This window comes from Simochromis diagramma, unplaced genomic scaffold (assembly GCF_900408965.1).
Source record: "Simochromis diagramma unplaced genomic scaffold, fSimDia1.1 OVJJ01000510.1, whole genome shotgun sequence".
Taxonomy (NCBI): Eukaryota; Metazoa; Chordata; class Actinopteri; order Cichliformes; family Cichlidae; genus Simochromis; species Simochromis diagramma.
Genome location: NW_024387326.1, coordinates 3,934,679 through 3,960,678, shown reverse-complemented (window position 1 = coordinate 3,960,678; position 26,000 = coordinate 3,934,679). Strand labels below are relative to the sequence as shown.

The 26,000-nt window shown below is 41.4% G+C and overlaps 2 protein-coding genes across 6 annotated transcripts; one reads left to right on the top strand and one right to left on the bottom strand.

Annotated features, from left to right (window-relative positions):
• Window positions 1-106: 106 nt before the first annotated feature.
• flii (FLII actin remodeling protein) lies at window positions 107-12,990 on the bottom strand. Of its 2 annotated transcripts, none has more exons than XM_040006111.1 (31): window positions 12,858-12,990; window positions 11,689-11,799; window positions 11,112-11,183; window positions 10,873-10,953; window positions 10,497-10,744; window positions 10,240-10,343; window positions 9,981-10,156; window positions 9,635-9,792; window positions 9,423-9,507; window positions 8,916-9,063; window positions 8,658-8,788; window positions 7,532-7,642; window positions 6,956-7,060; window positions 6,638-6,817; window positions 6,466-6,548; window positions 6,200-6,274; window positions 5,936-6,019; window positions 5,670-5,841; window positions 5,218-5,325; window positions 4,911-5,102; window positions 4,687-4,785; window positions 4,518-4,607; window positions 4,271-4,410; window positions 3,959-4,178; window positions 3,683-3,837; window positions 3,475-3,535; window positions 3,248-3,376; window positions 2,037-2,143; window positions 1,809-1,914; window positions 1,665-1,730; window positions 107-1,586 (listed from the first exon to the last, which is right to left on the bottom strand). In XM_040006111.1, the coding sequence occupies exons 1-31, from the start codon at window positions 12,918-12,920 to the stop codon at window positions 1,452-1,454; spliced, it is 3,795 nt and encodes a 1,264-aa protein (XP_039862045.1). In that variant the 5' UTR covers window positions 12,921-12,990; the 3' UTR covers window positions 107-1,451. The 2 variants fall into 2 exon arrangements, with proteins under 2 accessions (XP_039862045.1, XP_039862047.1); XM_040006113.1 differs by having other exon boundaries at window positions 7,532-7,639.
• Window positions 12,991-14,706: 1,716 nt separating this feature from the next.
• On the top strand, window positions 14,707-21,561 carry desi1a (desumoylating isopeptidase 1a). 4 transcript variants are annotated; one of them, XR_005692281.1, is made up of 8 exons: window positions 14,707-14,903; window positions 15,201-15,222; window positions 15,689-15,758; window positions 17,081-17,190; window positions 17,327-17,449; window positions 18,139-18,256; window positions 18,891-18,960; window positions 20,994-21,561. XR_005692281.1 is itself a non-coding variant. In XM_040006119.1 (7 exons), the coding sequence occupies exons 1-6, from the start codon at window positions 14,813-14,815 to the stop codon at window positions 18,227-18,229; spliced, it is 507 nt and encodes a 168-aa protein (XP_039862053.1). In that variant the 5' UTR covers window positions 14,707-14,812; the 3' UTR covers window positions 18,230-18,256; window positions 18,891-19,145. The 4 variants fall into 4 exon arrangements, 2 of the variants coding, with proteins under 2 accessions (XP_039862053.1, XP_039862052.1); XM_040006119.1 differs by lacking the exon at window positions 20,994-21,561 and having other exon boundaries at window positions 18,891-19,145; XR_005692280.1 differs by having other exon boundaries at window positions 14,708-14,903; window positions 18,139-18,960.
• The last annotated feature ends 4,439 nt before the right edge of the window (window positions 21,562-26,000 follow it).

Here is a 26,000-nt window from a genome sequence, read left to right as displayed (position 1 = left end):
CTCTGCTTTATTAGAGCGCTTAAGAGGTTTGACACCTTGCTTGAAAATGCCTCAGTTTGAAGATCTGATGCTTTAAAAAAGAAAAAAGACCAGATGGACAAAAAGATGTGATGTGAAATTTTATTTTTATATAAAATACATAAATAAAGCATCTGCAGGTGGCATCAGGAGCATGTGCACATTTTCAGATACACACATGTATGTGTGCAGGACTCAAACACACCGCCAGGCATACACCCCACACAATATTAACCAAAATGACGGAAGTTGCAGCCATCTGGGAACACAGACTGGATTCTGCCTGCACCAGTGCCAACATCCAACACAGGTCACATGATCATTAGAAGCACCGCAGCAGTTTAGTTTGACGGCGCCGGCTGCAATGATTTTAAAAAAGTGCTTTAACAACTCAAAGATTAGCAGAACCAGAAGTCACGATACAATGCTCCAGCTCTCCCATTTCAGAGTTCTGTCCCAATAAGGAAGCTATTTGAAAAGCAAACGTGCACCTAAAGTTTTAAACCTGTAGCATTTTAAATATCATGCATTTACTTTTTCAAATGTAGGTACACATTCTCTATTTTTTTATTTTTTTTTATTTTGGAAAGAAATACCTTCTTTCTTCGGATTCTCTCCAGAAAATAAACATTTGACAAGTTAAAAGCAGCCTGTGATGAAGAATACAGTATTGTTCAGTTTCAGAAACTCCCGATCTTCACCAATTGCACAAACATCCGTCCTCAAACATTACAAAAAAAACCAAAACAAGACTTTGCTCTGACCTTGACAAGATTTCTTTGGCCAAATAAACGTGACTGTGTTACTTTACTTCAATTACTGTCCATCATGCTCTTAACAGGATCAGGAGGTGAGCGCAAAAGTATACTAATATGACAGGAAAGGGGATGACCCCATTTCAGCAAAGGCGCACAGGGTAGACACTCACACTTCATGAAAAATATATAATATATAAAATGACATTCCTCAGAAAAACTATTATAGTGCTGTTTCGTGTTCAGTCCCTCAATGACGACGAGAATACACACTAGTCCCTGCCTTAAGCTGCGTGAAGGAGCGCCTCCTGTAGCAATGAGCGCCTAGCCCTCCCCGCTGACGACCGTCGACCATGCAGCACGAGCCACGTGAAAGCAGCAGAACAGATCGATATGTTAGATGGTGCAGCTCCCTTAGGTTTTCATAAAGCCCATTTTTATCTCAAAACATAATTCTTTAATTCAGACTTGCTAAGAAAATAAAAAAGCTTGGGGGAAAAAAGGGGAGGGGGTAATTTGCAGTCTATATCAGATACTTAGCAGCCAGCAGCCGCTTGACCAAAAAAGCTGCTGAGCATGGATGGAGGGGAAGGGTCTCGGGTAAAGCTGGGATACATTTCTGTAGAGAACTCTCTGGCAGTGTGTGTGCACGTGTGTGTGATTGGGATAGTGTTTGGCCTATGCAGGGGGAGTTTTGAAGGGTCCCCAGGCGTGGAAGCAGCGCGTGAAGCAGTGAGGCTCGTTGCCCTTCCTCACCAGCCGAAGCTTCCTCGGTTGTTCGGTTTCCTTGGAGCGCATGTGCTGGATGTAAACCTGAGAGGGAGGAGGAGGAGTTACAAAGATGTGGATAACACAAAGCACGCACACAGAAAGTGCACTCCCCCTACTCACCTGGCAGGCTTTGAGACTGAGTTTGATCTCCACCTGGCTAGTCTGGGTACCAACCCACATGTACACCTGAAGGAAAAATGATATCAAGTATGATGATAAAACCTAACAAAGTCCATCAACACACCAATCCTTAATCGTCTCTACCTCTTTGCCGTTATCCAGCAACATGATGTCATCATCAGCCAAGTCATCCTGGCAGAAGTCTGAGCACTTCTCTGACACAGAGAAATAACCTTTCTCGTTTGAACACCTGAAGCAGAAGAGTAGAGGGGAAAGGAGGAAAACGCCACAAAGATAGAACCAATGTGATGAGTGAAAGAGAAAAGCAGCTGTTTCATACTGTAATGTGTAAAAACACAAACAGTTACTCACCGGAAGAGACGAGCGTGTTTCATGTACTCTGCGTCTTCATCATAAGGTTTCTGAGAACCAATGCCCACCCAGAAGAAGTTCTCTGGCTCCTCCCCTTCATTAATCACCTAGGAGACACATTAATGATGGTGCTGTGACTGCATTTCCACTGCTGAAGGCACACAATCTTCTTTAGAGAGTTTAAAAGAGAGGCCAATGCTTCCATTAGTCACAAGTGAGTCTCTCATTTCCTGTATGATCATTTTTACCCGCACACCTGCCGAGCTGCTGAGGGGGGGAAACTGTCAAAAGCTGCTACAAACAAGTTTTTGGAGGTAAATCTCAAAGTGACGATGCTGTGAAGTTTCATCACTGCCGAGGAGACGTATGAAGCAGTCTCAGAAAAATTAAAGATTCATTATCTTGCTTTTTAGCGAGGATGGATTTTGTTTTATCGAATGACTCATAATGCCAGCAGCTGTCACGTCCCAGCTTTTGAAAAAGGCCCCTGTGAGTTGGCTGTTTGGTAGCCTACTTTCAGAACTTGCTGATTTGTCAAATCTGGCAAAGGCCTGACTTTTTGTTTTCCTCTTTCAAACACACGACACACAAATAGGTTTCCATAGCAACTGCTGGGTGTAGTTATTTGTGAGTCCTTAATAAGATAATGTTACAGTATATAGTATACAGATTTTGCCAACACAGGAAGTTATAGAGTGCCCTCTGGTGGACAAACTATGCAACATCAGCACCCGTAACATGGCTGAAGGGTGTTCCTCCTGCGTCTTTCTCACTTCTACAGATGCTGATACAGATAAATAACAAATATCAGCCAGGTTACGAAGAATTAAAGACTAAATTGAAATTAAATCATGTTATATAATGTAATGGAACGTGTAATAAATCAAGAATTTATAAAAAGGTATCTGCTGTGTAAGCACTGAGCAGCTGTAGTAAAGGATGAAAGCACTTGAACTCAAGGTTAAAGGTTAAGTGTGCAGAGGTTTCTACTTGACTGTATTAGCTGTATGCAGAATAAATAAATAAACACTGGCGGGTACCAGTGGTCCCCCTCAGCCTCCCAGTAGACACACCTACGGTGTCAATTTCAAACTCCTATTTTGCCTTTCTCTTGAGTTACCGCAGTCACAAACTTGGGTGCCTACACCGCCTGTCTGTTTGGAAGGGTGACGACAATACCCGTGAAGATCCATGCTTGCACATGATCTCACCTGCTTGCTGTACGTGTCGTCGAACATGCTGTTCATGATGTCCTCGGCCAGCTTTCCTTCATCGGGATCGGCGGCTCTGCCCACCCAGGTGTAAACGATGCCCTGATTATCTGTGCTCTCAAACGGTACCTGCAGAAAGCACATTTTGGGATTGGATCCACATGAAATCATGCTTTGTCTTTATTAAGTTGCTTGAATGAGAGATGTTCTTTTTTTTATATCCAAACCTTGAGTATGAAGCAGAACTCAGAGTTGAGATTGCCGGAATCTGTACCAATCTGGATGGTTCTAAGAGAGAGATGGAGGGAACATGTTTAGCTTTATAAAAAAAAAAAAAAAAAAAAAAAAAAAAAAGATCTTTCTGGGGGAGTGAAAGCTGGCATGCATCAAAACATTCAAACTTTTCTGAGGACAAAAGAAGCAGGTTTTGCATGCCTGGTGCAAAGTGCGCTGCCATTGGTGCGTATGTGGTAGAGGGAGGGCTGGGCAGAGTCGGTGTTCTGTTTCCTCTTCCCTTTGTGGATGATGAACTTCCTCTTAAAGTGGGACAGGAACTTGAGGTTCTCCTGCTGCTGAGTCATACGCACCACCTAAACAACAAAACAGGACGTGACTTTCATTGTGATGCTGATGGATGTAGTGTGATAAACATTTTTTTCTTATTTTTGAAAAACAAAATTCCAGAAACTAGATTAAACTCTTTGCTCGTACTTGCAGTTTTCCAGGGAAAAGACTCTCAAACTTCTTCTGCAGGGAGAAGGTGAAGGTGAGCCAGCCCATGTTGGAGGCCTGCCTGCCCTGCCAGAAATAAACTACACACTGGAAGTCCTCCTCAGGCTGTTTGTCCTCCTCCTCCCCATCTCCCCCTGCTCCTTGCTCACCCTCCTTCTTTTCCTTCTCTTCATCCTCGTACTCCACAGGCACCCAGTATCTAACAAAGCACAGAAAGTCACCAGTAAAATGAGGTTTTTCTTCATCTTTGAAATCAATTCCAGCATTACAGCCCCAGAAAGACTTGTCTACCTGCAGAGGAAGACATAACAATCTTGGGTGTAGAAGTGCCCAAACTCCTCCTCAGGGAGGCGAGCAAACTTCTTTCCCTCCAACACAAATCCTTCCATGCCATCCAGGTCCTCGTTCCACTCCTCCATCAGCTGTTCAGCCTACACAGGTAATACAGTAAATATGTGAGATGTAAATACTGTGCTTTACTGTGCTTTACAAAGTCAACAACAATCAAAGGTAGAAATCAACTGCACTGCGTTGTTACCTCAGTGAGGGGCATGGGTGGCTGCCTGGGAAGGAAGAGAGCTGTGAGGTCAGCTTTCATCTGGTCTTTCTGCTCTGCATCCTTCTTCACCTGAAAGAAGAGCACAGTTTAACTTGTGCATAAAAAAAAACAAAAAACAGTCTGATGCTGGTCAGCATGTGTCACTGACCTTGCCCTGCAGATTATCCTTCTGTTGCACAGTCTCCGCTGCTCTGGTGTAGTCCACCTTCAGCACATCATCCCAATTCTTAAACTTGGACTTGAAAACCTGAGGAAGAGGATGAAGCAGAGGAGAGGTTAAGCAGGAAGAAAATAGTTTTAAAGAGTGTAGATTAAAAAGTAACAATGATATTTAAACAGTATTCAACTGCAGTGGCTTTAGTAGATGTTTACCTGGCACTCTGTGCCCTCCAGGTTGCGGGTGACACATGCGTGTTTGGGCCGGTGCAGCATGGAGCACAGCTCCTGACCAAGCTTTAAGGCGGCGGCTCGGACGAGACGGGGAGACTTCCTCCCGATCCAGATGAAGACGTCAGACCAGCAGTCCAGGATGTAAACGCACTTTGTGTCCAGCAGGGACTGCAACTGAGGAAAGGGGCAGACATAGAAGGAAAGGAGGGTGAATTTATGGAGTGCAACATGAAGGGAAGAAAGGTGAAACAGGACTTTACTGCTGCTCATTTGCAGCAGATGGACGTACCAGTCTGAGCTCTGGCAGGACATCCAGTTTGACCTTGTGATCTTTGTGCTCGACTGAGAGCTTGTAGTTAATCTGAGGCAGCTCCAGGTAGCCAAGACCCAAGCCCACCTAGAAGAGAGATTAAAAAGTAAAAGCCACTGATGAATCTTTGCTTTGAGTCTTTCTCATATCTGAGTAATGTCTAAGAGCTGTAAATTAAATATGGGCTGTCATGCAGATGTTTTTCAGGCTACAGAAGGGTTACGGTTAACTGATGTAAACAAACAAACAACCCCCCCTCCAAAAAACCAAACAAACAAAACAAAACAAAACAAACAAAAACACACATGCAGCTTCAGGTCTGCATCCCCTACAACACTGACCAACACACTTTACAACTGTGCCACCTTAAAACTTAATGTGAAGTTCAACTAAAAGATATGCACAGCATGTAAACATCAATAAATATTTACTTTATATAGTTTAGGTCTTATTGGAGTGAAGTCATCTGGCACGTGTTTCTTGATCTCCTCTGGCTGCCCTCCCAGCGTCTCCCAGAATCCTGGAGGCTCCTGGTTGTGCATGAGGGTGATGATCTCTGCCTTCCCCTTACGTTCGTTCTTATTTATCTTTTCAGCAAATAACCTGGAGGATGACAACAAATCACATGACATTTCACCAACTGTCTGGGCTGTAATAATCGGTACAGTGTCTCTAACACCGTCGGTTAGCGTCTCACCTGGCCTTGGTGGTGGCGCTGAGAGTAGCGTTGGCTCCTCTCCAGATAAAGATTTCCAGGCCTGAATCCAACAGGAAGACGAAGCTGCCGATAAGGAAAAACGCAGGATGTTATGGACACAATGCTCCGAGTTCCAATAGGAGAAATTAAAGCTTGAAGATTAAGGATATAAAGAGGATGATGATTGTGTGTCAACTGTGCTGGAATGTGTAGAGAGCTGGTGGGTGTCAGAGAGTGTAGCAGCAAGAGTGTGTTCAAAGTCACCGTGGATCGAGGGACGAGGCCTTTACAGGAACAGACTCCAGTTTGATGTTTTTCTTGCCGTAGACTCTGTACAACCTGATAAACACATGAAAGCATTCGAGCCTGTTAAAGTGCTCTGAGCCTGAGCAGACGCAGTACTTCGAATTTACAGCTGATACACTCACAAAATTAGGCTCAACATAAAGATGTGAGCAGCTGTTTAAAGCTAACGTGTTTCTGCACATTGCAATGAGTCATTTTCTAAGTAAAAAGGTGCTCCAGCCTACCTTAGTGGATACTGTGTCTCTTCCACAGTGTAAAATCCACTGGCTGTTCCTCCCTCGATGTAGGAGATGTCATTGTTAAAAACCTGAACACAAGAGAAGGTCCTTTATGACAGCACAAAGCAAATAACTGCTGACACAGGTACTGTGTAGTTGTTTTAATGTTTCTACATACAGCAGTAAACTCGTCGCTCTCGTCTCCCATCTCTTCCCTTATCGTCCTGCACTCTGCTCCCAGGAAATTTCTGAGGTTGACTGCATGGATGGCAGAGCCGGCCTTCTTGTCCAGGGTGGCTTCCTGACCAATCCAGTAGAAGATCTGCCAGTTTAATGCCCCATTGTCATCCAGATATGTCTGTAATTGAAAATTGTAAGATTAATGACTGGAATATTGTTTATATTGCACATTACCGTGACCAAACAGACGAGTTTATCCCGCTTTGTTTTGCTGATCAGACTCCTCTGAGGCAAACACACTTAAATGACACGTTACCTTGAGGATGATGTAACAGTCGGCCTCGTAGAACTTGCCGTGCAAAGCTTCGTCCACTTGTAGGGGAATGAAGTTCTCTATCTGCCACACTGTCACACCTGGAATCTGGAGAAGAACAACAACAGAAATATGTAAGGTTACATTTAGTTTAGACCTCTAAACTGTCGACTGACCACTTTTCTGTCCCATTTAAGGGAGGATGTGGCTCAACAGGGGGTTTGATCCCCAGTTCGCCCAGTCTGCATGTCCTTGGCAAGAAACCCAGCCTAAAACTGCCCCCAGCTGTGTCGGAGTGTGGAGAGAAAGCCTTCTGAGAGAATGTGAAGTGCAGCATACAGCACTCTGAGGAGCCAGCAGGACTCCATGTGATGCAGACTGTAAACAGTCATTTAAACACAAATAGGAAGTAGGAGTTGCTGATTGTTGGAGTTAGGTGTTTTCACACACACACACACACACACACACACACACACACACACACACACACACACACACACACACACACACACACACACACACACACACACACACACACACACACACACACACACACACACACACACACATACACATTACCTGCCCCACATCCTCCATATAGAACTCCGAGTAGTCCAGCTGAGGCTTCTCTAGGCTCTTGTCCCAGCGCCGGACTTTTAAATCACCATATTTCAAATCCCCGTTTTCCTGCAAAATTAAAGGATTTCTTTGTAAGGATTACGCAGCCATTTCTTCTACCAGTCGTTTATATTTCATCTAAACATAATCTAAAGACATTCACACGACAACAATTACTTAATAGAGCCGAATAACCTGACTAAGTTGGAGTAGGCTGAACTTACTCACTTATCAGATTACTGTAAACCTTAGGCCTTGATTATACTCTGCTGTGCACACAGACAAACAGTTGGAGACCCAGCAGCTGAGCAGTCATTCCTACCATACGAAGTCCACCGCCTGGACCACATGTATAGTTGGTACAGTGTAATTAAATTCTTTGCAGATAAGTCCAAAAAACAGACATCCATACTGACCATTGAGCTCACTGTCTGATGATTACATTTAAATCACGTGGATCTGAGTGGACCTGTGGACGTGTGAAGCACAACCCCAGCTTTAGGTGTGTTTACACCACAGGGCTGCAGTAATCTGAGGGAACCACTGTGGGTTGTTTTCTATATCACAAATCATGATGTCATCACGTTACCTAACAACCACCTATCAATAGGTTTAAAATACCCTTCTGTTGTATTTACTTATCCTGTATAACACTGTATAACCTTCCAACAATAAAATCTAAGTCATAACCACCTAACGTTATTCTGATGCAATCATGTTGCTTAGTAACAACCTACCAAAGGGCTAAAACAACTCATTTATAATATTTATGCAACTGCAAAGCATTTATTGCTAACCTAAATAGCACATTTTACACATATTTAACAAATGAAATTAATTTATATCCACAATACTTGCATGTTACATAATATATTAAGACGCCATCATGTTGCCTAGCAACCACCTAACAACTGATGATTATTGACTAAACTCACAGGCCAAATAATCCTGAAGCATTACTAGTAAATTTAATTCCAACAGCTTCCAATAACATGAATAATAACTGTCATGCAGAACTTAAATCCCTATTTCTTCTTTGTGAAGTTCCAGGATCTGTTTGATGTCCTTAACTTGTCTTTTGCCTTACCTCCAAATTCTTCTTCTCATGTGCGACATCACTCATGCCCTTCAGCACTTGCTTTGCCTGATCATCCTGAGAACAGTCCTTCCTCCTCCTCAGTCGCATCCTCCTTGCCATGGGATCCCGGGGGCTGGCTCCTGGACAAATGTGTACAAAGATGCAGATCTGAGCCTCCAGGAAATAATCAAGATGTATGCAAAGAAGAAAACAACAAAACATACTGTTGTTACCAACACATTCATTCATATTTAGAAGCTGTCTTACCTCCTCCTGCGGCTGCAACGGTAGCAGGGGAGGCTCCGGCCAGACGGAGCTGGTTCTGTAGGGAGAAGTCAATGTTGTACCACTCTGCTGCGCGGTCGACTGGTTTAGGAGGCATCACGAGGTTGGGGTTCTCACGCACATCAAGCACCTACAGAGAGAGACGGGAGTGTGTTTGTGAGTGCGTTTCAGGCAGAGATTCTTTTCCTAAATTACAGCAGGGGAAAAAAAACAAAAAAAAACCAAGGCATATTTAATAAACCATTTGTTTGTTACAAGGTCAATCATGATTCTAATTTGTTTAAGCAAAATATCATTACAGAGTTCCATCTCATTACATTCACTGCTCAAACTTCTTCCTGGACTGTCTCTTCAGTCATGACTCAGGCTTGCTGGGGTTTTTTTTCGCCACAACCACTGTTATGCTCCATTTAGCCAAATATTACAAACATTGTGTGTAAAGGTACTTTAATTCTAATATAATCTGATTACTTTACTAGAGTACTGTACCTCTAAGTCAGTCAAGAAGTGGATAGCCTCAGGTAATGTAACCAGACGGTTTTTATTCAGCACCAGCTTCTTCAGCTTGCCACACCTGGACAACACAAAAACACAAGAAGCTTTAATATTTCTTGTGTAAACTGGAAGCAATGTAAACTAAATTATTTTAAGTTTCAGCTGATTGCCCAAAAACTGTGTGTTTGTTTATGGGTTAAACTGACCTGCAGAGTCCCTCAGGGATGAGTTCCAGGTTGTTGTTAGCAGCCATGAATTCAGTGAGGTTGGACAGTTTGCCCACTCCGGGTGGAACCCCATCAAAGTCCAGTTTGTTGGAGTTGAGGTACAGCTTCTTCAGTTTGGACAGCTTACAGATGGCAGACTGGTTGGAGAAAACAAAAACCAAACTTTATATTATGGGAAATTCCACATGAAATACATTTCTTTTTCCTGTGTCTCCGCTTCCCCTCTGCAGGATACTAAAGCAACAAATTTGCTTCTGCTTGTGCTTCTAATGTTAGTTAACAGAATAGAATAGAAAAATGGCAGCTGCCTGCTCATGGCCCTTACAGGCAGTGAGGTGAGCTGGTTGCGGCTTAGGTTAAGCGTCTCCAGCTGGGTCCACTGGTCGATGCAGAGCGAGAGCTCAGAAATCTGATTACTGCTCAGGTTCAGCCTCTTCAGACTGCTCAGTGAATACAGGCACTCTGGTACTCGAGTCAGGTCATTACATGAAAGGTCAACATCTTGGAGGGAGAAAAGAATAGAATATGAAACAGAGAACACATGTTTGCAAAACGCCGATAGGTGTGTGTGTTTATGGTGTTACCTGCTAATTGTGTTAGTCCCTCCAGGCTGGTGGGCATGTTGCTCTGTGTTCTCTGGGTGTTCCTCAGGTGCAGAGTCTGTAATGCCACCATTGCTGGGAGCTGACTGCTCAGACAATAAAAGAAGAAGCACTAAAATCAGTAAGGAGGTTTAAAAGATAAAATCATCCTTTCTGGATGTTTGTTTAAAGGTATAAGGTGACTGTTAAATTGAACAGAGGTTGGCAAAAAATGATGCAATATTAAATCTTTTTTTTACCGCAACTGGGCATGCATCAGCGGGTTGTTGTTTAGAATCAGAGTCTGCAGGTGCACCAGGCGTCTCATCTGGGGTGGCAAGCTGTCCAGCTTGTTGTCACTCAGGTCCAGATACAGCAGGTCTGTCAGATTGATGAACAACTGGTTGGGGATGGAGTCGATGCTGTTGTGGCTCAGATTGAGCACCAGCATGTTCTTGCTGTTCTCCAGGTCCCTGGGGATCTCTGTCAGCTGATTGTAGCTCAGGTCCTGGTGGAGGAGAAAGTGAATAAATAAAGAAAAAGTAGTGGACTGGAAGCAAATGATTCATGCTCAAAATGTTAGTGTTAAATTTAAGGGTGTGTTGAAAGTGTGAGAGTTAAGAGACGTTTGTGTACCAGCACAGAGAGGTCATCGAGCTGAAAGATGTCATCTGGGACTCCAGAATTTTTCAGATTGTTGGCTCTAGCTACCACCGCCTGCAGACAAAATTTAGAATACTAGATTACACACTGGTGTACAAAGAAAGAAGCAATCATGTGGCAGGAGCTCTGTTTTTTAATGTATGGGTGGAACATCATTTCCATTTTTTTTATTTTTTTTAAAGGCATGCGGTTTTTATGTTTTTTTTAGTTACCCGTAGATTCGGTAAGCTGGACAGTTCCCCATGTAAAGTGGTCAGGTTGTTGTGACTCACTGAAAGGTGCTCCTAAAAAAGGGAAAATACACACAGACACATGTCACTGCTATACTTTGGTCTTCACAAGTCATGAGAATACAGGATATGTGTGTGTATTTCACAAGCAAATCAATCTGCTGATTGCACCCTTGTAGTTACCTGCTATCAGATTAAACACGTCTATGTTTTTGACTTCAAACACAGTTTAAACTTGTTCATGTGACCACAAATACAAAGTGAATCCAGCAAGGACAAAATGAAAATATATTTAAGCTTTGATCTATGTCTCATCTCCTGGATAAATAATTTTCTTGCACGAATATCTACCTCACTTGATAAAATAAACAGTTCCTTGATCCTTTTATCTTTGGAAAACTGCACAGTACAGATGTAAAACAAAAAGACTGTGGCCATTACAACGAGGTCTACTCACAAAAAATTCTCATCTAATTGAATTTTAGATGCACATACACACACATAATGACATAAATGACTTCATGTATGAAGATGCTCCTAACTAGTCAGGATGTCTCACCAGCTTCTGCAGAGAGGCCAGCTCCTCTGGGAGGTAACACAGTCCTGTCCTGTTCAGTTTCAGCCATCGCAGGCTGCTCATACACTTAACGTGCTCTGGGAAGTATCCACCCTGAGTGAGATGACACAAAAATACATGACTTTTGACAGCAACAATGCAAGAACTTACTTTGTTATAGTGCAGGGGGGCTGAATTTTTCAGGATTTACCAAAGCACTGAAACACCTGAAACAAAATCCCAGACATGCTACCAGAGAAAGATTATATTTTTAAACAACTTCCCCCAAAAGATACTCTAACAATCTCATTGCCAATTATAGGAACGAACTGCACTGCATGTTCAGGTTGCATAAAGAGTGACAGTGGCACATTTTCATACAAATGGGCAGATAGCATTAATCTTGATTTTTTTTTTTAACAGATGAAAAGTGCACACATCAAGGAAGAGAAATGCTAGGTCTACATATGCTAAAGCATTTGGAATATAAGGAAATGATCTCTTCATGTACTGGCAGATTTCAATCAAAAGCCACCGATCGACTAACAGATAACTCAGTTGTTTAAGCAGCATATTTCCGATACTTTGACGGGGATACGTAAATAGTTGTGTCAGGACAAATACATGCCAGGTGATCGCAGCTGTCAATCGGGCTGCTTTTTCCACTCTCCCAAAATAAGCTCACAAAAGGGTGTCACAACCTAAAATCAACAGCAAGCTCTATTAGTTAGCTGACGCTGTTTGTCAACTTCACTTTCTGACAAGTTACAACACGGAGCTTGAGCTTCTGTAACAGACATTTAGTTAGCCATAAGTGTGGCTAGATTACTTAGCTAACATGACGGTGAAAATAAGACCTGGCTCATCAACAACTTCACAAAAATAATATTAACGCTAGCTGACGAGCTAAAAATATATATCATTCGCAAACCAACACGTCAAATAAGAACTGTGTTAACCACCAAACTGGGCGGTGGTGGCTGAGAGCAGACTGTGTCACTCTGACAACTGGCTAACGCCCAATGCTAGTAACGTTAAGCTAAGCTAGTTTATAGCTAGCCCTGCCGTTTGTTGCTCTGAGAATGACTGAAGTCGCTCCAGCTACGCTAACGTCGTATTTACTAAACATCGTAGGGTGTGAAAATCAGTGAATGCTGTTTAAAAATCCTTACTTTAAAGTCGTTTCCACTGAGGTCTACCCCCCGTATAAAGGGAAGAACTCCGGTGGCAGCCATTTCTAACTATTTGATGTCTGCTGCTCTATTTTGGTCAAAAGAGGGTTGTGGCTGAAAAGACTGCCGTTTCTTTTTCTTATTCGTTTTCCGTGTCGCAAACCAACACGATGAGTGGCATGTCGCCACCTAACGTACACCCACTGAGTAACAGCTGTCCCAAGCATGGATGAGTGGAGTACCAGGAAGGGCATCCAGGGAAAAATCTTCTCCAAATATAATACGCGGATCATCAAATGATTAAATCCCCAAAATTGTGAAATTGCTGCAAAAACAGTAAAAAAAAAAGTCAAACACAACCTCAATAAATACATAAGAAGGTCAACAACTAAAAAGTAAAAATCTTAAAACAATCTAAAAACTATATATATATATATATATATATATATATATATATATATATATATATATATATATATATATATATATATATATATATATAGTTTTTGTTTTATTTGTTTTATATATATATATACATCCTCTCGAGCTCTTCTCTGTGGAGGGTGAAGGTAACGGTGGTCCCCGTGGTAATCGGAGCACTAGGTGCGGTGACTCCCAAGCTAGGCGAGTGGCTCCAGCAGATCCCGGGAACAACATCGGAGATCTCTGTCCAGAAGAGCGCAGTCCTGGGAACAGCTAAGATACTGCGCAGGACCCTTAAGCTCCCGGGCCTCTGGTAGAGGACCCGAGCTTGAAGGATAAACCGCCCGCAGGGGCGTGCTGGGTGTTTTTTTTTAAAAAATATAATACTTGGTGTATTCAATTAAAACCAAGCATGGCAAATATCAGTCAACATAAAAATGGCTCACTGTAACCCACAAAAGTACATTTTTTCTTTACAGTCTTTAGTGCAGAGTGAAAATAAAACATTTGCTCTCATCTAATTTCTTTTTTCGACCCTTCATCCCAGTTCCTGCAGTTTGTTGCCCTTGTTTAATATCTGTGTCCCACTTCTTCTGCCAGGAATCCCGGACTGCCTCTCTTCTTAACCAGGTCGAATTTTCTAGAGAGAACCTTCATAATTTCTTCCTCCAAATTGCAGCACTTTTTTTGTATAATTTCACCTGCTTTCTCGAAAAAAAAGGGGTAAGGACGCAGCAACCTCCAACAAGCTGTATTCTCTACATTATGGAGAAAAATATCCACCAGTCAGTCATCTCCTTTTATTTCTGCTGGATTTAAACTAACATGGTCTGCTAAAAAATGTAATCAAATTACAGCTCCCTCGGGGCTAAACTTCTTATCTATCATCATTTCCTTTGCACACATGGCCATCGTCTCATATCTTGTCTCGGAATACAGCGCCCTCCAGTGGTTACCACTGATCATAACAAATCCAAGGACTCACTTGTGTCCCACTTTTTCTACATTTTTCTCGCTAACGAGCCAAAACCTGTAGAAATCTCTGTATAGAGGTGATATATTTATATATTGTGGTCTTTATTTTGTTTAAATAAATAAACGAATTGGAAAAAAAATATCTTTTTAAAAATGGCTCCCTTTTCTGGGTGATATTAGTGTCAGCTATCAGGCTACCGAAGCGTTTATTTCATCTTGATAAGCCTTGTAATTATTTTCTATTCGAAATAAAAACACAAGCTTTGTGTTATCAAATTAAAATTCTGTCAAGTCATTCACAGACAGCGAACTAAAATCGGAAGAGCCACAGAGATCCTTCAAAATAAAGCAATCTCACAAGAAAACAGTCGACCTTTTATTAAAGATTCTCGCCAGCCGTTCTTATTTTGAAAGCAGTGAAAGCGGAAGTGCTTGGGCTATTTAAAGGCCTGACATCATTCCTTTCGTTTAGAACCTCGCAGGAGCGTATGTTGAGAAAGCTCTGTGGCTTAGCTAGCTAACGAAAAATAGAAAAATAAAATTTCTGAGTTTGAGTTATGGACAAGAATCCTACGCGATACAATGTACAACTGTATATTTATGATTTGTCCAGAGGAATGGCTCGGAGCCTTAGTCCTATAATGTTGGGTAAGTAGCCTGCAGACAAATACTGATGCAGTCTGGCCTTGGGGGACAAATAAGTGATGATAACCGGCTGGAGAAGCCTTCTTTGACGGTCGTCTAAAGCAGATGTTGCTGTTCTCTGGTTAAAATATCAAGGTCAAGGGACTTTTATAAATATTGTTTGGTTTAAAATAAATGGCGAACTTAATCGACTTGCACCCGTACATCATTAGAAATGGCTCATCTCTTGTTTTACCGGCTTCTTGCATTAGCGACCATCTCCTGCCTTGCATGCATTAATTCCCCCCTTTTCTATTGCAGGAAAGCAGCTGGATGGGATATGGTAAGTGTAACCTCCTTATCACGAAAACACAGCTTTTACTGTAGATACATCAGGTGTAGGCCACTGACCTAATTCTGGTCCCAGGGAAGACAGCAGTGGCATTAAAAATGGTCAAAACACCTCCTGGTGGTCTGCCTGTTTGTATTTATTAATGAAGGCGTCTGGGGATGTATGTGAACTGACCAAGTGAGCTATAATTAAAAAGATTAGGCAGATACATATGATGTTTTAACACTAAATAAACAGCTAGTTGCTCACTCATCCACTCATCTGTCTATGGATGGATTTTTAGTCCTTATAATTGTTGTATTCGGTAGATTGTAAAATGCACCGTGACTGTATTAATTGTGTTATTTGGTGTGCCAAAGTGGATTAAGCGTTATGAATGGTGCTAATGTAATTTTAAATATGCTGTTATGCCACTGAGATGCTCTGACCTGGATTTACCAATGTAATAATTTTGCAGGCACACAGCTATAGTGGCATATGGTGATGAGTTCTTCTTTGGAGGGGAGGGGATCTCCAGCTGTTCTCCGGTAAGGATGTAATAAGGATGTGACGTCCATTTCACTTATATCACCAAACACCTCAGCCTTCTCCCAGACTGCTGCACACATGTGGAAAATAATTTTTGAAGGTGTTTTAGACGTGTGTCGGCTGCCTCTCATTTCTGCAGTACCTTTCATTTTTGCAGGACTTACAAAGTATACCCTGAGTTTTGAAATGGTTGTTGTCCCGAAACAAACATTTGTATGTTTGTCCCTTGGGGCCACAAATGAATCGACCAGATGTTTGTGATGTCATGATAGCGAGCAGGGGGAAACAAAGAAACAAACAAAAGCTGTGCAAAGAAGGCAAATCACAACGCCTGAGACCAGTGTGACACTTATCAAGAAAGAAAAAGTACAATTGGGTAGGTGATATTCTACAAACGAACTCAAGAAATGAAGTTCTATCCATTCTCTTTATTTATTCGTGGGGTGATGGGTTGAGGAACCTATACCAGCTGCTGTTGGGTGAGAAGCAGGTCACCAGCCTGCACAACGCTAACACAGAGAGATGCTTCATACCTACATAGAATTTAACTATATCTATATGTACTACTCATACATATGAAAGTAGTACATACCATTTTATATATATATATATATATATATATATACACATACTACTATCAGTAAAGAAATGTTCAAATTTGCCTAATAATTTAGATCATAGTATATCGTATAATATACATTTCATACATCTATGGTCTGCTACCACAGCTTTATTATCATGACAAAAGTCCACCTATTAATAATAATAATAAATTAGTTAAAAATAATATAAATGGGTTTTAATGTTTTGGCTGATTGCATATTCTTACCTGTAAGTTGAAGTATTTTACTTTTTTTCCAAGACCAAATAAATGATGTGAATTCAATCATCTTTTCCTGATTTTTTTTTATTTATTTTTTTTTCCCAAAAAGAAAAATAAAAAAAACCCTCAGAGTCATAACAATTAGCTTATTAGCTTAGCATTTTTCCCACCTTGGAAGTAAGGTAACACGGTAAGGTAGCTAGTAAAGTTGGCCAAGTTAGCAAGCCACAGAGCCAATGCTAACTAACTTAAGCGTGTATCACAAATACAGAAAATTGACTCAAGAAGACCTCTTTATTTATTATTTATCTAACATTTCTTTATGCAGGTAATCCCATTTTATGCTCAATGTCTCACTTACTAGCGAGAGTTGTTTTAGACATGCATAATAAAATTAAAACAATAGAAGCTAACAGTGCAGCAGCTTCCTCAGACCATCACTGATTTGCTCTTTAATCATGTTTCTGTTTTATGACACATTTTCTTTGTTTTTGGCAGGGTGGGACTATGCTGGGACCTCCTGACACAGTGGTGGAGCTCGGTGAGACTGAAGTCTCTGAGGAGATCTTCATGGATTACCTCTCTTCCCTGGGAGAAAGCACATACAGGTCAGTTTCTTTCCCGCATACAGAAAACCTCCAAGCTCCTTACATAAGTAATGTATAATCAGGAGATAGTCAGGTTTATTATTTGAACTTTGCATGTTTAGTGAGTCTTTTTGTTGTTGTTGTTGTTGTTGTTCAGAGGTGACAGGTATCGTCTGTTTGAGCACAACTGCAACACTTTCACCAACGAGGTGGCTCAGTTCCTGACTGGCAGGCCTATCCCGTCCTACATCACCGACCTTCCATCTGAAGTCCTCTCTACGTGAGTGAAACTCGGGCTGTCAGCTTACATTCGCTTCATTTGAGTCTGTGGTATTAATAATGTCCCTGCTCACCACTGCTCACCCCATGACTGTGAATGTGTCCCATTGAAATCTGAACAAGGCTCCGGTTCAGCGGCAAGTCTTTGAACGCCACATTAGTCGTCTAGACCTCCAATTGCAGTGAAGTTATGTACTAATAGTCATGATCGCAGCTAAATTATGAAATGTTGTGTTTATTATTAAGCATTAATTATAAACTACAGTGTAGCTTTTATATGTTGCCATACAGTCTTGGATGAAGAGGAAGAAATTTTAAATTTGGCCACTAAATGTTAATATAGTGCAGCCTGCAGTAGAGTTGTTTGTACTTTGCCCTGGATGAACGTTTTGTGGTATTTCACTATTATGAAAGCTCAGTTTGAGCCTTTTTTAGCCAACAACAAGGGCAGTCATAGCAGAGGCACAAGTTTTTACCACAAATTCAGTGTGACTGCATGAAAAGGGAACAGGCAGCACTACCTTAGGCTGTTGCTATTGCTCCTATACTTTAAACATCCCTGCAGAGATTTGCTTCACATCCGCTGATGCATAAAAGTAAATATGTTGGAGGGAGTTATTGGGTTAAAAATGGGGCAGTCATTGTGCATATGTGTTTTTAAAATGTCAAATGAAATCTCTCCATCTTTAGACCATTTGGCCAAATACTGCGGCCCATCCTGGACTCCATTCACATCGCCCCTCCGGGAGGAAACGTCATCAACGGGGGACGAAACATGTAACCTGAGAGAGTGCAGAGTAATCTCGAGGTATTCCAGTGTAGTCAGTCAGTGTGAAGTCTCAATCGTTCTTTTTTCTTTCTTCATATACATCACTAATATATAATATAATGAATGACTTGGGATTTGGGGGGGTGTTATTTGACACTTTAGCTTTTCAGGAGTGAAAAGCCGTCGAGTATGTTGAGTCATGTTTTGTACAGAAGAGGTTTGAAGCACTGAAACATTGTTTTGACTTTAAAAAAACAGAAGACGTTGTAGTATTAAGAACAGCTCATGTGGTAGCTGTAACTAATCCAACTACGATATAACTTAATTTTGTACTGAGGTACAAAATGCTCTTTTATCTTAAAGCTGAAATTCATTTGGTCACATGTTTGATCACAATTTTCTCGCTCCGTTTGCACCACTAATATTTTTAATAACACTCACCTCTGAGGATCTTCTGCTGCTGACTACAGTGGATTTAAATCTCAGCATATCAATTTCCAGTGGATAAAGACTGACATGAACACAATGGCTGATTAATGGAGAGGGTTGGTTTTTTTTTTTTTTTTTTTTTTTTCATTTTGGTTAATCATGTTTTGATTTTGCACTTTTATGTTGTTAATTTTCCATCTTCTGTTCTTTTGTACCTGTAATCTTTGTCTTTGTTTGTATTTAGGTCAACTAATGTGGATGCCTACTTACATGATCGCTCCATTTGTCACAGAGTGCGATGTAACATACAGCAGGTGATTGATTGTCTATACCACGCCAAGGTTGTAAGACTAGAGTGTATAGACTGTATATAAAATATGATTGTAGCCGTGGTGGTGGATTGGCTTGATAGGTCACCAGTAGAAGCCTCCAATTGAGCGTTTTGGCCACGCCCTTTTTTGTACCCAGACTTGTTAACAGTTAAATTCCTGGTGTTTTTTAAAAAGACCGTAAATGAGACTATAAACTGCTCAGACAGTGTTTACTGTGATAATAGATGATGTGATCAGTACTATAATTCTACACAGTCAGGCTTCTTTTACCTGACTATGGCTACGTTCACACTGCAGGTCTTAATGCTCAATTCCGATTTTTTTTTTTTTTTTTTTTTTTTTTTTTTTGATCAAATCCGATTTTTCTTTTTTTTCTTTTTTTTTTTTTTTTTTTTTTTGTCTGCTTGTTCACACTACAAATAAAATGCGACAGCAAACGCGCTCTAGTGTGAACGCTCAAAGCGGCCCGCATGCGCAAAAGAAGACGTCACACACAACGAGCTGTGTTTAGACCCAGAGCAAACAGTATTGTTTGACTGATGGCCGTTAATATAAAGACTTCGGACTTTACGTTTCCCAATTTTTGCTTTAAGTTATTTTGTTATTTACATAATAATGTAAATAACCTAATAATTATCCTTATTGCTGTTTTAGAGGAGCGGTGCTTCAAAGGATAGCTGCAGATTTCTGTCAGAATCTGCAGTTATACAGTATAAATAAAATGTTCACGTTGTCTTCCCAACAGTTTCAGTAACGTCTACACGGGATGGCCAGGAAGCGTTCACGATGTCTTCTCGGGCGCTTCTCCGGCGCTAATAATTAGCGTCTGTCTCGTGTCAGTGACGTAAAAGACGGATTTAATGCGACATGACCGTTCAAACAGCAGTCGCTTTCTAAAACATCGGATATGTATCAGATTCAGTACCACATACGAAAGTCACCCAGATTGGATTTGAAAATATCGGATTTGTGCCGTTCACGTTGTCATACCATGATCTGATATGGGTCGCATAGGGTCAAAAAAATCGGATCAAATGCGCTCTCGCCTGCAGTGTGAACGTAGCCTATGAGTCGCCTCCTGCTGGCGATTAGAAAAGAAATGCAGGTCTGCTTCACTTGTCAGATCTGGAGGCTACATCTGTTTTTATATACAGTCTATGGAGTTGACTACTGCTTAAACTTGTTCTTATGTGTGCACATCTACAGCAGGACTGTAAATTCTCTGTATATGCAAGTAATCCCTGGCTTTCAATAGTTAATTGCAGAGATGATTACAGGCAGCAGAGTTCCACAGTGCTGTAAACTAACTTTCCACACAGTCTCTCTCTGTCTTCTTAAAAACAAAGAACAAAGCAGTGTGTTTGTCTGTTTCTGATTAGGCTGAAACATTTTGAGAAACAACCTTGTTTTGGTGTCGAGTCTACTGAACGCGATGCGCGTCTCAGTCCTGCTTTGGCAGAAAGTTGTCATAGGTGCTTCGTGGTCTGAATTAACTCTAGAAATAGATGCTGATCATAGATACATTTTCTTATATAGATATATTTTTACAACTGCCTGTGATCCAGATGCCATGACAGTAATTCCAAACAATAGCACATCCACATTTGCAGGCAAAGTTGACCTGTACTCTTAATAACTTCCCGCTCGAGTCCTTTAACAACCACCAGAGTGTGTTTAAAAATACAATACACCTCTGTGCCTTCATTCCCCTCTGCTTGGCTGTAGTTACACTGTTGGCAGTTGGTGTGGTTTCCATATAGCACGCAAGGTAATGCGCCGTGCAGGCTGCGTTATAAGCATCTGATCCTACGTGAAGAGAAAGGAACTAAAAAGTAGTAAGAAGCAACACTCATTAGAACATTTACCGTAAACTATCAGAAATATTCAGATTTAATATCAGTAAGTGCACACACAGCTAACTTCAATATAATGCATTTAGTAGGTGTCAATCTGTTAAGCCGATGTTAAACACGTAACCCACATTTGAACTTACTAACTTTTCTCTGCTTAAACAGAGTGATGGGTGAAAGAAGCACAGAAAAAACAGTTCTCACAGTGATTAAACCAGCATTAACTCTCCTCACGTGTTCCTGTGATAAACAAACCCTGCACACACTATCTCCATCACTTTGGCACGGCACCTGTGGCTCGACTCTTTCTTTGTTGCACGCGCACAAGCTAACCGGACCTGCAAGCTTTTTAAAACTTTTTTTTTTTTTTTTTTTTTTTAAAGTTTAAGCTGACCTTTGCAAAGCTTTAACCGTACACGTTTGGAATATTTCTCTTCAGCGAACTTTTGAAAAACTCAGGTGATTCTGGGTTCTGTAAATCTGCCTTCTGCTAACCAACTAACTCATATAATAACCCGACCGCTGAAATGTTTTTAAAAGTCACCTGATTTGATTGCTTTGATTTTTGTTGTTGCTGGCTGCTACCTGTAATGTGAACTTGCAACAGATGTTTATGGATATTATTTCCTGATTTAACTAATAACTATGATAGATATATTTATGCATATTGTTTGTATTGTTTGTGTGATTGTTTTTTGTAATTCTACCTATACATAAAGCCATTGACTGCAAATACTAGTTGTATTTTTTTTTTTTTTATTATTTTACCCCATAAATGTAGCATTTTGCCTTTTTTATACTTTTTCATAGGCATACATACAGTTGTGGTCAAAGTTTACATACACTTGTAAAGAATATAATATAATGGCTCTACCGAGCATCCCGTTATTTCTAAAACTCTGATTTTTCTCTGATAGAGTGATTGGAACAAATACTTCTTTGTCACAAAAAACATTCATGAAGTTTAGTTGTTCAATGACTTTATTATGGGTTAACAGAAAAAGGTGATCACATTTTCTGGGTCAAAAATAATCATACGGCAACATGAATTAGCAATTTTGGTGACTTAGAAAGTTGTCAGTGAACTGAGCTTCATAGCATGGCCTCTTAACTGCTTGTGAGTGATTATGAGTGACGACAGCTGGTGACTTCTCTTAGGCCAGTTAAATAGGGCTCATTGGATACAAACGCCCACAAACGCTACAATGGGAAAGTCAAAGGAGCTCAGCATGGATCTGAAAAAGTGAATTATTGACTTGAACAAGTCAGGAAAGTCACTTGGGGCCATTTCAAAGCAGCTGCATGTCCCAAGAGCAACAGTGCAAACAATTGTTTGTAAGTATAAAGTGCATGGCACTGTTTCGTCACTGCCAAGATCAGGAAGAAAACGCAAGCTATCACCTGCTGCTGAGAGAAAATTGGTCAGGAGGGTGAAGAGTCAACCAAGAATCACCAAAAAGCAGATCTGCCAAGAATTTGAAGCTGCTGGAACACAGGTGTCATTGTCCACAGTCAAACGTGTTTTGCATCTCCATGGACTGAGAGGCTGCCGTGCAAGAAGGAAGCCCTTGCTCCAAAAGCGGCACCTTAAGGCTCGACTGAAGTTTGCTGCTGATCACATGGACAAAGATAAGACCTTCTGGAGGAAAGTTCTGTGGTCACACAAAACAAAAATCGAGTTTTTTGGCCACAATGCCCAGCAATATGTTTGGAGGAGAAAAGCTGAGGCCTTTAACCCCAAGAACACCATGCCTACAATCAAGCATGGTGGTGGGAGTATTATGCTGTGGGGCTGTTTTGCTGCCAATGGAACTGGTGCTTTACAGAGAGTAAATGGGACAATGAAGAAGGAGGATTACCTTCACATTCTTCAACATAACCTAAAATCATCAGCACACAGGTTGGGTCTTGGGCACAGTTGGGTGTTCCAACAGGACAATGACCCCAAACACACATCAAAAGTGGTAAAGGAATGGCTAAGTCAGGCTAGAATAAAGGTTTTAGAATGGCCTTCCCAAAGTCCTGACTTAAACCCCATTGAAAACATGTGGACAATGCTGAAGAAACAAGTCCATGTCAGAAAGCCATCAAATTTAACTGAACTGCACCAATTCTGTCAAGAGGAGTGGTCAAAGATTCAACCAGAAGCTTGTGGATGGCTACCAAAAGCGCCTAATTGAAGTGAAAATGGCTAAGGGACATGTAACCAAATATTAGCACTGCTGTATGTATATTTCTGACCCAGCAGATGTGATCACTTTTTTCTGTTAACCCATAATAAAGTCATTAAAGAACCAAACTTCATGAATGTTTTTTGTGACAACGAAGCATCTGTTCCAATCACTCTATCAGAGAAAAATCAGAGTTCTAGAAATAACGGGACACTCTGTAGAGCCATTATATTATATTCTTTACAAGTGTATGTAAATTTTTGACCACAACTGTAGATTCATAGGACCTTTCTCTCCCACAGCTGCACTGCCGCTGATGTTCATTTCAGCTTTGACCTTTGGCCTCTGGGGGCTTCTTAATGTAAACCTGGTCTTTACCCTATTCAGTTTGATGCTTTCTGTTTCAACAGGAATAAAACCCAGAGTGAGAGCACATGGTACCACTGTGTACATCTGTGAGGAAAGTGCTTTAAAAAAACATGATTAACGCTGTAAAACTGAATGTAAAGAGGCACCATTAAAGGAGGCTGATTACAATAATTCACACACACAGCTGCAGATGAAAGACTGATACCTGCAGATTAGTGAGAAGAAGCAGCAGAGCAAACTGTTGGGTGGAGGAGCCAGAGTGGCAAAATCAGACAGCATCAGACTCTGACTATACACATGCAGAGACACAGATGGGAGAAGATAAAGAGTTTATGAATATACAGATGTTCAGCAGCTGTGTTCGCTCGTGTGTTTGTGTTTTACGTACAGTTCTCTAACAGGATGCAGGTACTGGACCATGTCGTCAGCAATCTTCAGCACATTATGCTTGAAATGATGATGATGGCTATCAGACAAGCTGCAATGCTACCATCTATTCACTAGGTGGTAGAATTTACTCTCTTTTACATATAAAAATTGAATGTGTGCGGCGATAATATACATTCACGTGAATGCTGGGAGACTGCAGTGTGCGAACAGGAGCTTACTGGGTTTGAAGGAGTAGCAGAAAGAACAGTTGCTGTTGTTGCCGCTGTGCATAAATCCGTAATACTGACACTTAGGCCGGCATTTCAAAGACTAATAATGATAAACAGCACAGAAACATGAAAGTGTGGAGTGATTAAACCTTTGGCAATCTCTTTGCATGAACTACGCAAAGTAGAGTGAACATGTGCAGAAACTACATTCATTTAAGTTTCTATTAAGACGTGCTACACCGACTGTTCAGTTTGCTACACAGCAAAGATGTACTATATCCCCTAAAGTATTCACTCACCCATCCAAATCATTAAATTCAGGTGTTCCAATTACTTTAATGGCCACAGGTGTATAAAATCAGGCATGCAGACTGCTTCCACAAACATTTTGTGAAAGAATGGGTCGCTTTCAGGAGATCATTGAAATCCAGGATGATACCAGGATAGGACCACCTGTGCAACAAGTCCAGTCTGGAAATTTCCTCACTACCTATCATTGTTTGCAAAGCACGCTACCACTGGACAGTAGAGCAGGGGACATGCGTTCACTGGAGGGACGACGCTCTGGTGTGTCTGTGAAGGTTCTCAGTCATCCAGGTCATTGTAGTCAAAGGAGCTTGCAAAGAAAAGCGTCTGGACTTCTTTAAGTTACTTGAAGACATTTCACCTCTCATCTGAGAAGCTTCTTCAGTTCTAAGGTCAAATGGTGGAGAGTCCCAGATATAAACCTAGTGGGAGTAACCCCCCACAGAGGGACAAAAGGACCCCCTGATGATTCTCTAATCGCCTGAGCCAAGGTGTGAAACTGGGTGTGGGTCCCAATCAGCCAGAGTTTCGGGTGAGTTCATGGTGAAACCTGGCCCCACCTTATCATGCGAATTCCTGAGATCAGATGGCCCAGGATGTGAGTGGGCGTTAAGGCGTCTGGGAAGGGATCTCAAAACTGGATTATAGATGGCAGAGAGTTGGTGTCGTAAACCCCCGCCTCTGTAGGACACTCTTTCGAGGATGCCAATGTTCACATTTTGGACAGAGAGGACAGATGGTTTGAAAGAGGAGTGAAAGAAGCCATCTATGTCCACTGTGAGCGACCATCTTTGAACAGAGGCGGGGGTTTACGACACCAACTCTCTGCCATCTATAATCCAGTTTTGAGATCCCTTCCCAGACGCCTTAACGCCCACTCACATCCTGGGCCATCTGATCTCAGGAATTCGCATGATAAGGTGGGGCCAGGTTTCACCATGAACTCACCCGAAACTCTGGCTGATTGGGACCCACACCCAGTTTCACACCTTGGCTCAGGCGATTAGAGAATCATCAGGGGGTCCTTTTGTCCCTCTGTGGGGGGTTACTCCCACTAGGTTTATATCTGGGACTCTCCACCATTTGACCTTAGAACTGAAGAAGCTTCTCAGATGAGAGGTGAAACGTCTTCAAGTAACTTAAAGAAGTCCAGACGCTTTTCTTTGCAAGCTCCTTTGAAGCTCTGGTGGTTGCCAGGAGAACAGTACTTGTCTGACTGCATCGTACCAAGTGTAAAGTTTGGTGGAAGGAGGATTGTGGTCTCGGGTTGTTTTTCAAGAGCTGGGCTCAGGCCCTTAGTTCCAGTGAAAGGAACTCTTAATGCTTCAGCATACCATTTCATGCTCCCAACTTTGTGGGAACAGTTTGGGAACCTGACTGCACATGCGAGCCAGGCTTCTAGTTCAACGTCATTGTCTGACATCAAAATGTGCTTTTGTAAGAAATTCCTAAACCTTGTGGAAAACCTTCCCAGAAGAGCTGAGCTGGCATATTAAACCCTAGGGAATACGAATGGGATGTGACTAAAGTTCATATACGTGTGACGGTACAGGAGCAAATACTAATATAGTGTATAATGGCATGAACAAACACTAACAGTTCCTCTGGAGATAATTTCCTAATGAAGCATTTGGTCTTTACTTGCACTTTGCTCGCCTGAGTCTTTGGAATTATGATTCACTGGAAGTGATTTAAGTTCACTGATCAGCAAAGCTTCACAGCACAGT

Bases quoted from the DNA above. Each gene is read 5' to 3' on its own strand.
- flii (XM_040006111.1), bottom strand. From the start codon at position 12,920: ATGGCTGCCACCGGAGTTCTTCCCTTTATACGGGGGGTAGACCTCAGT. The intron at 11,184-11,688 runs GTGAGACATCCT...TCCCTTTTTTAG, and splicing joins TGGCCTCTCTGCAGAAGCTG to GAGCACCTTTCAGTGAGTCA. The intron at 5,842-5,935 runs GTGAGACGCTAA...GTCATCCTCCAG, and splicing joins AGCGCCACCACCAAGGCCAG to GTTATTTGCTGAAAAGATAA.
- desi1a (XM_040006119.1), top strand. From the start codon at position 14,813: ATGGACAAGAATCCTACGCGATACAATGTACAACTGTATATTTATGAT. The intron at 14,904-15,200 runs GTAAGTAGCCTG...TTTCTATTGCAG, and splicing joins CCTTAGTCCTATAATGTTGG to GAAAGCAGCTGGATGGGATA. The intron at 17,450-18,138 runs GTGAGTGAAACT...CTCCATCTTTAG, and splicing joins CCATCTGAAGTCCTCTCTAC to ACCATTTGGCCAAATACTGC.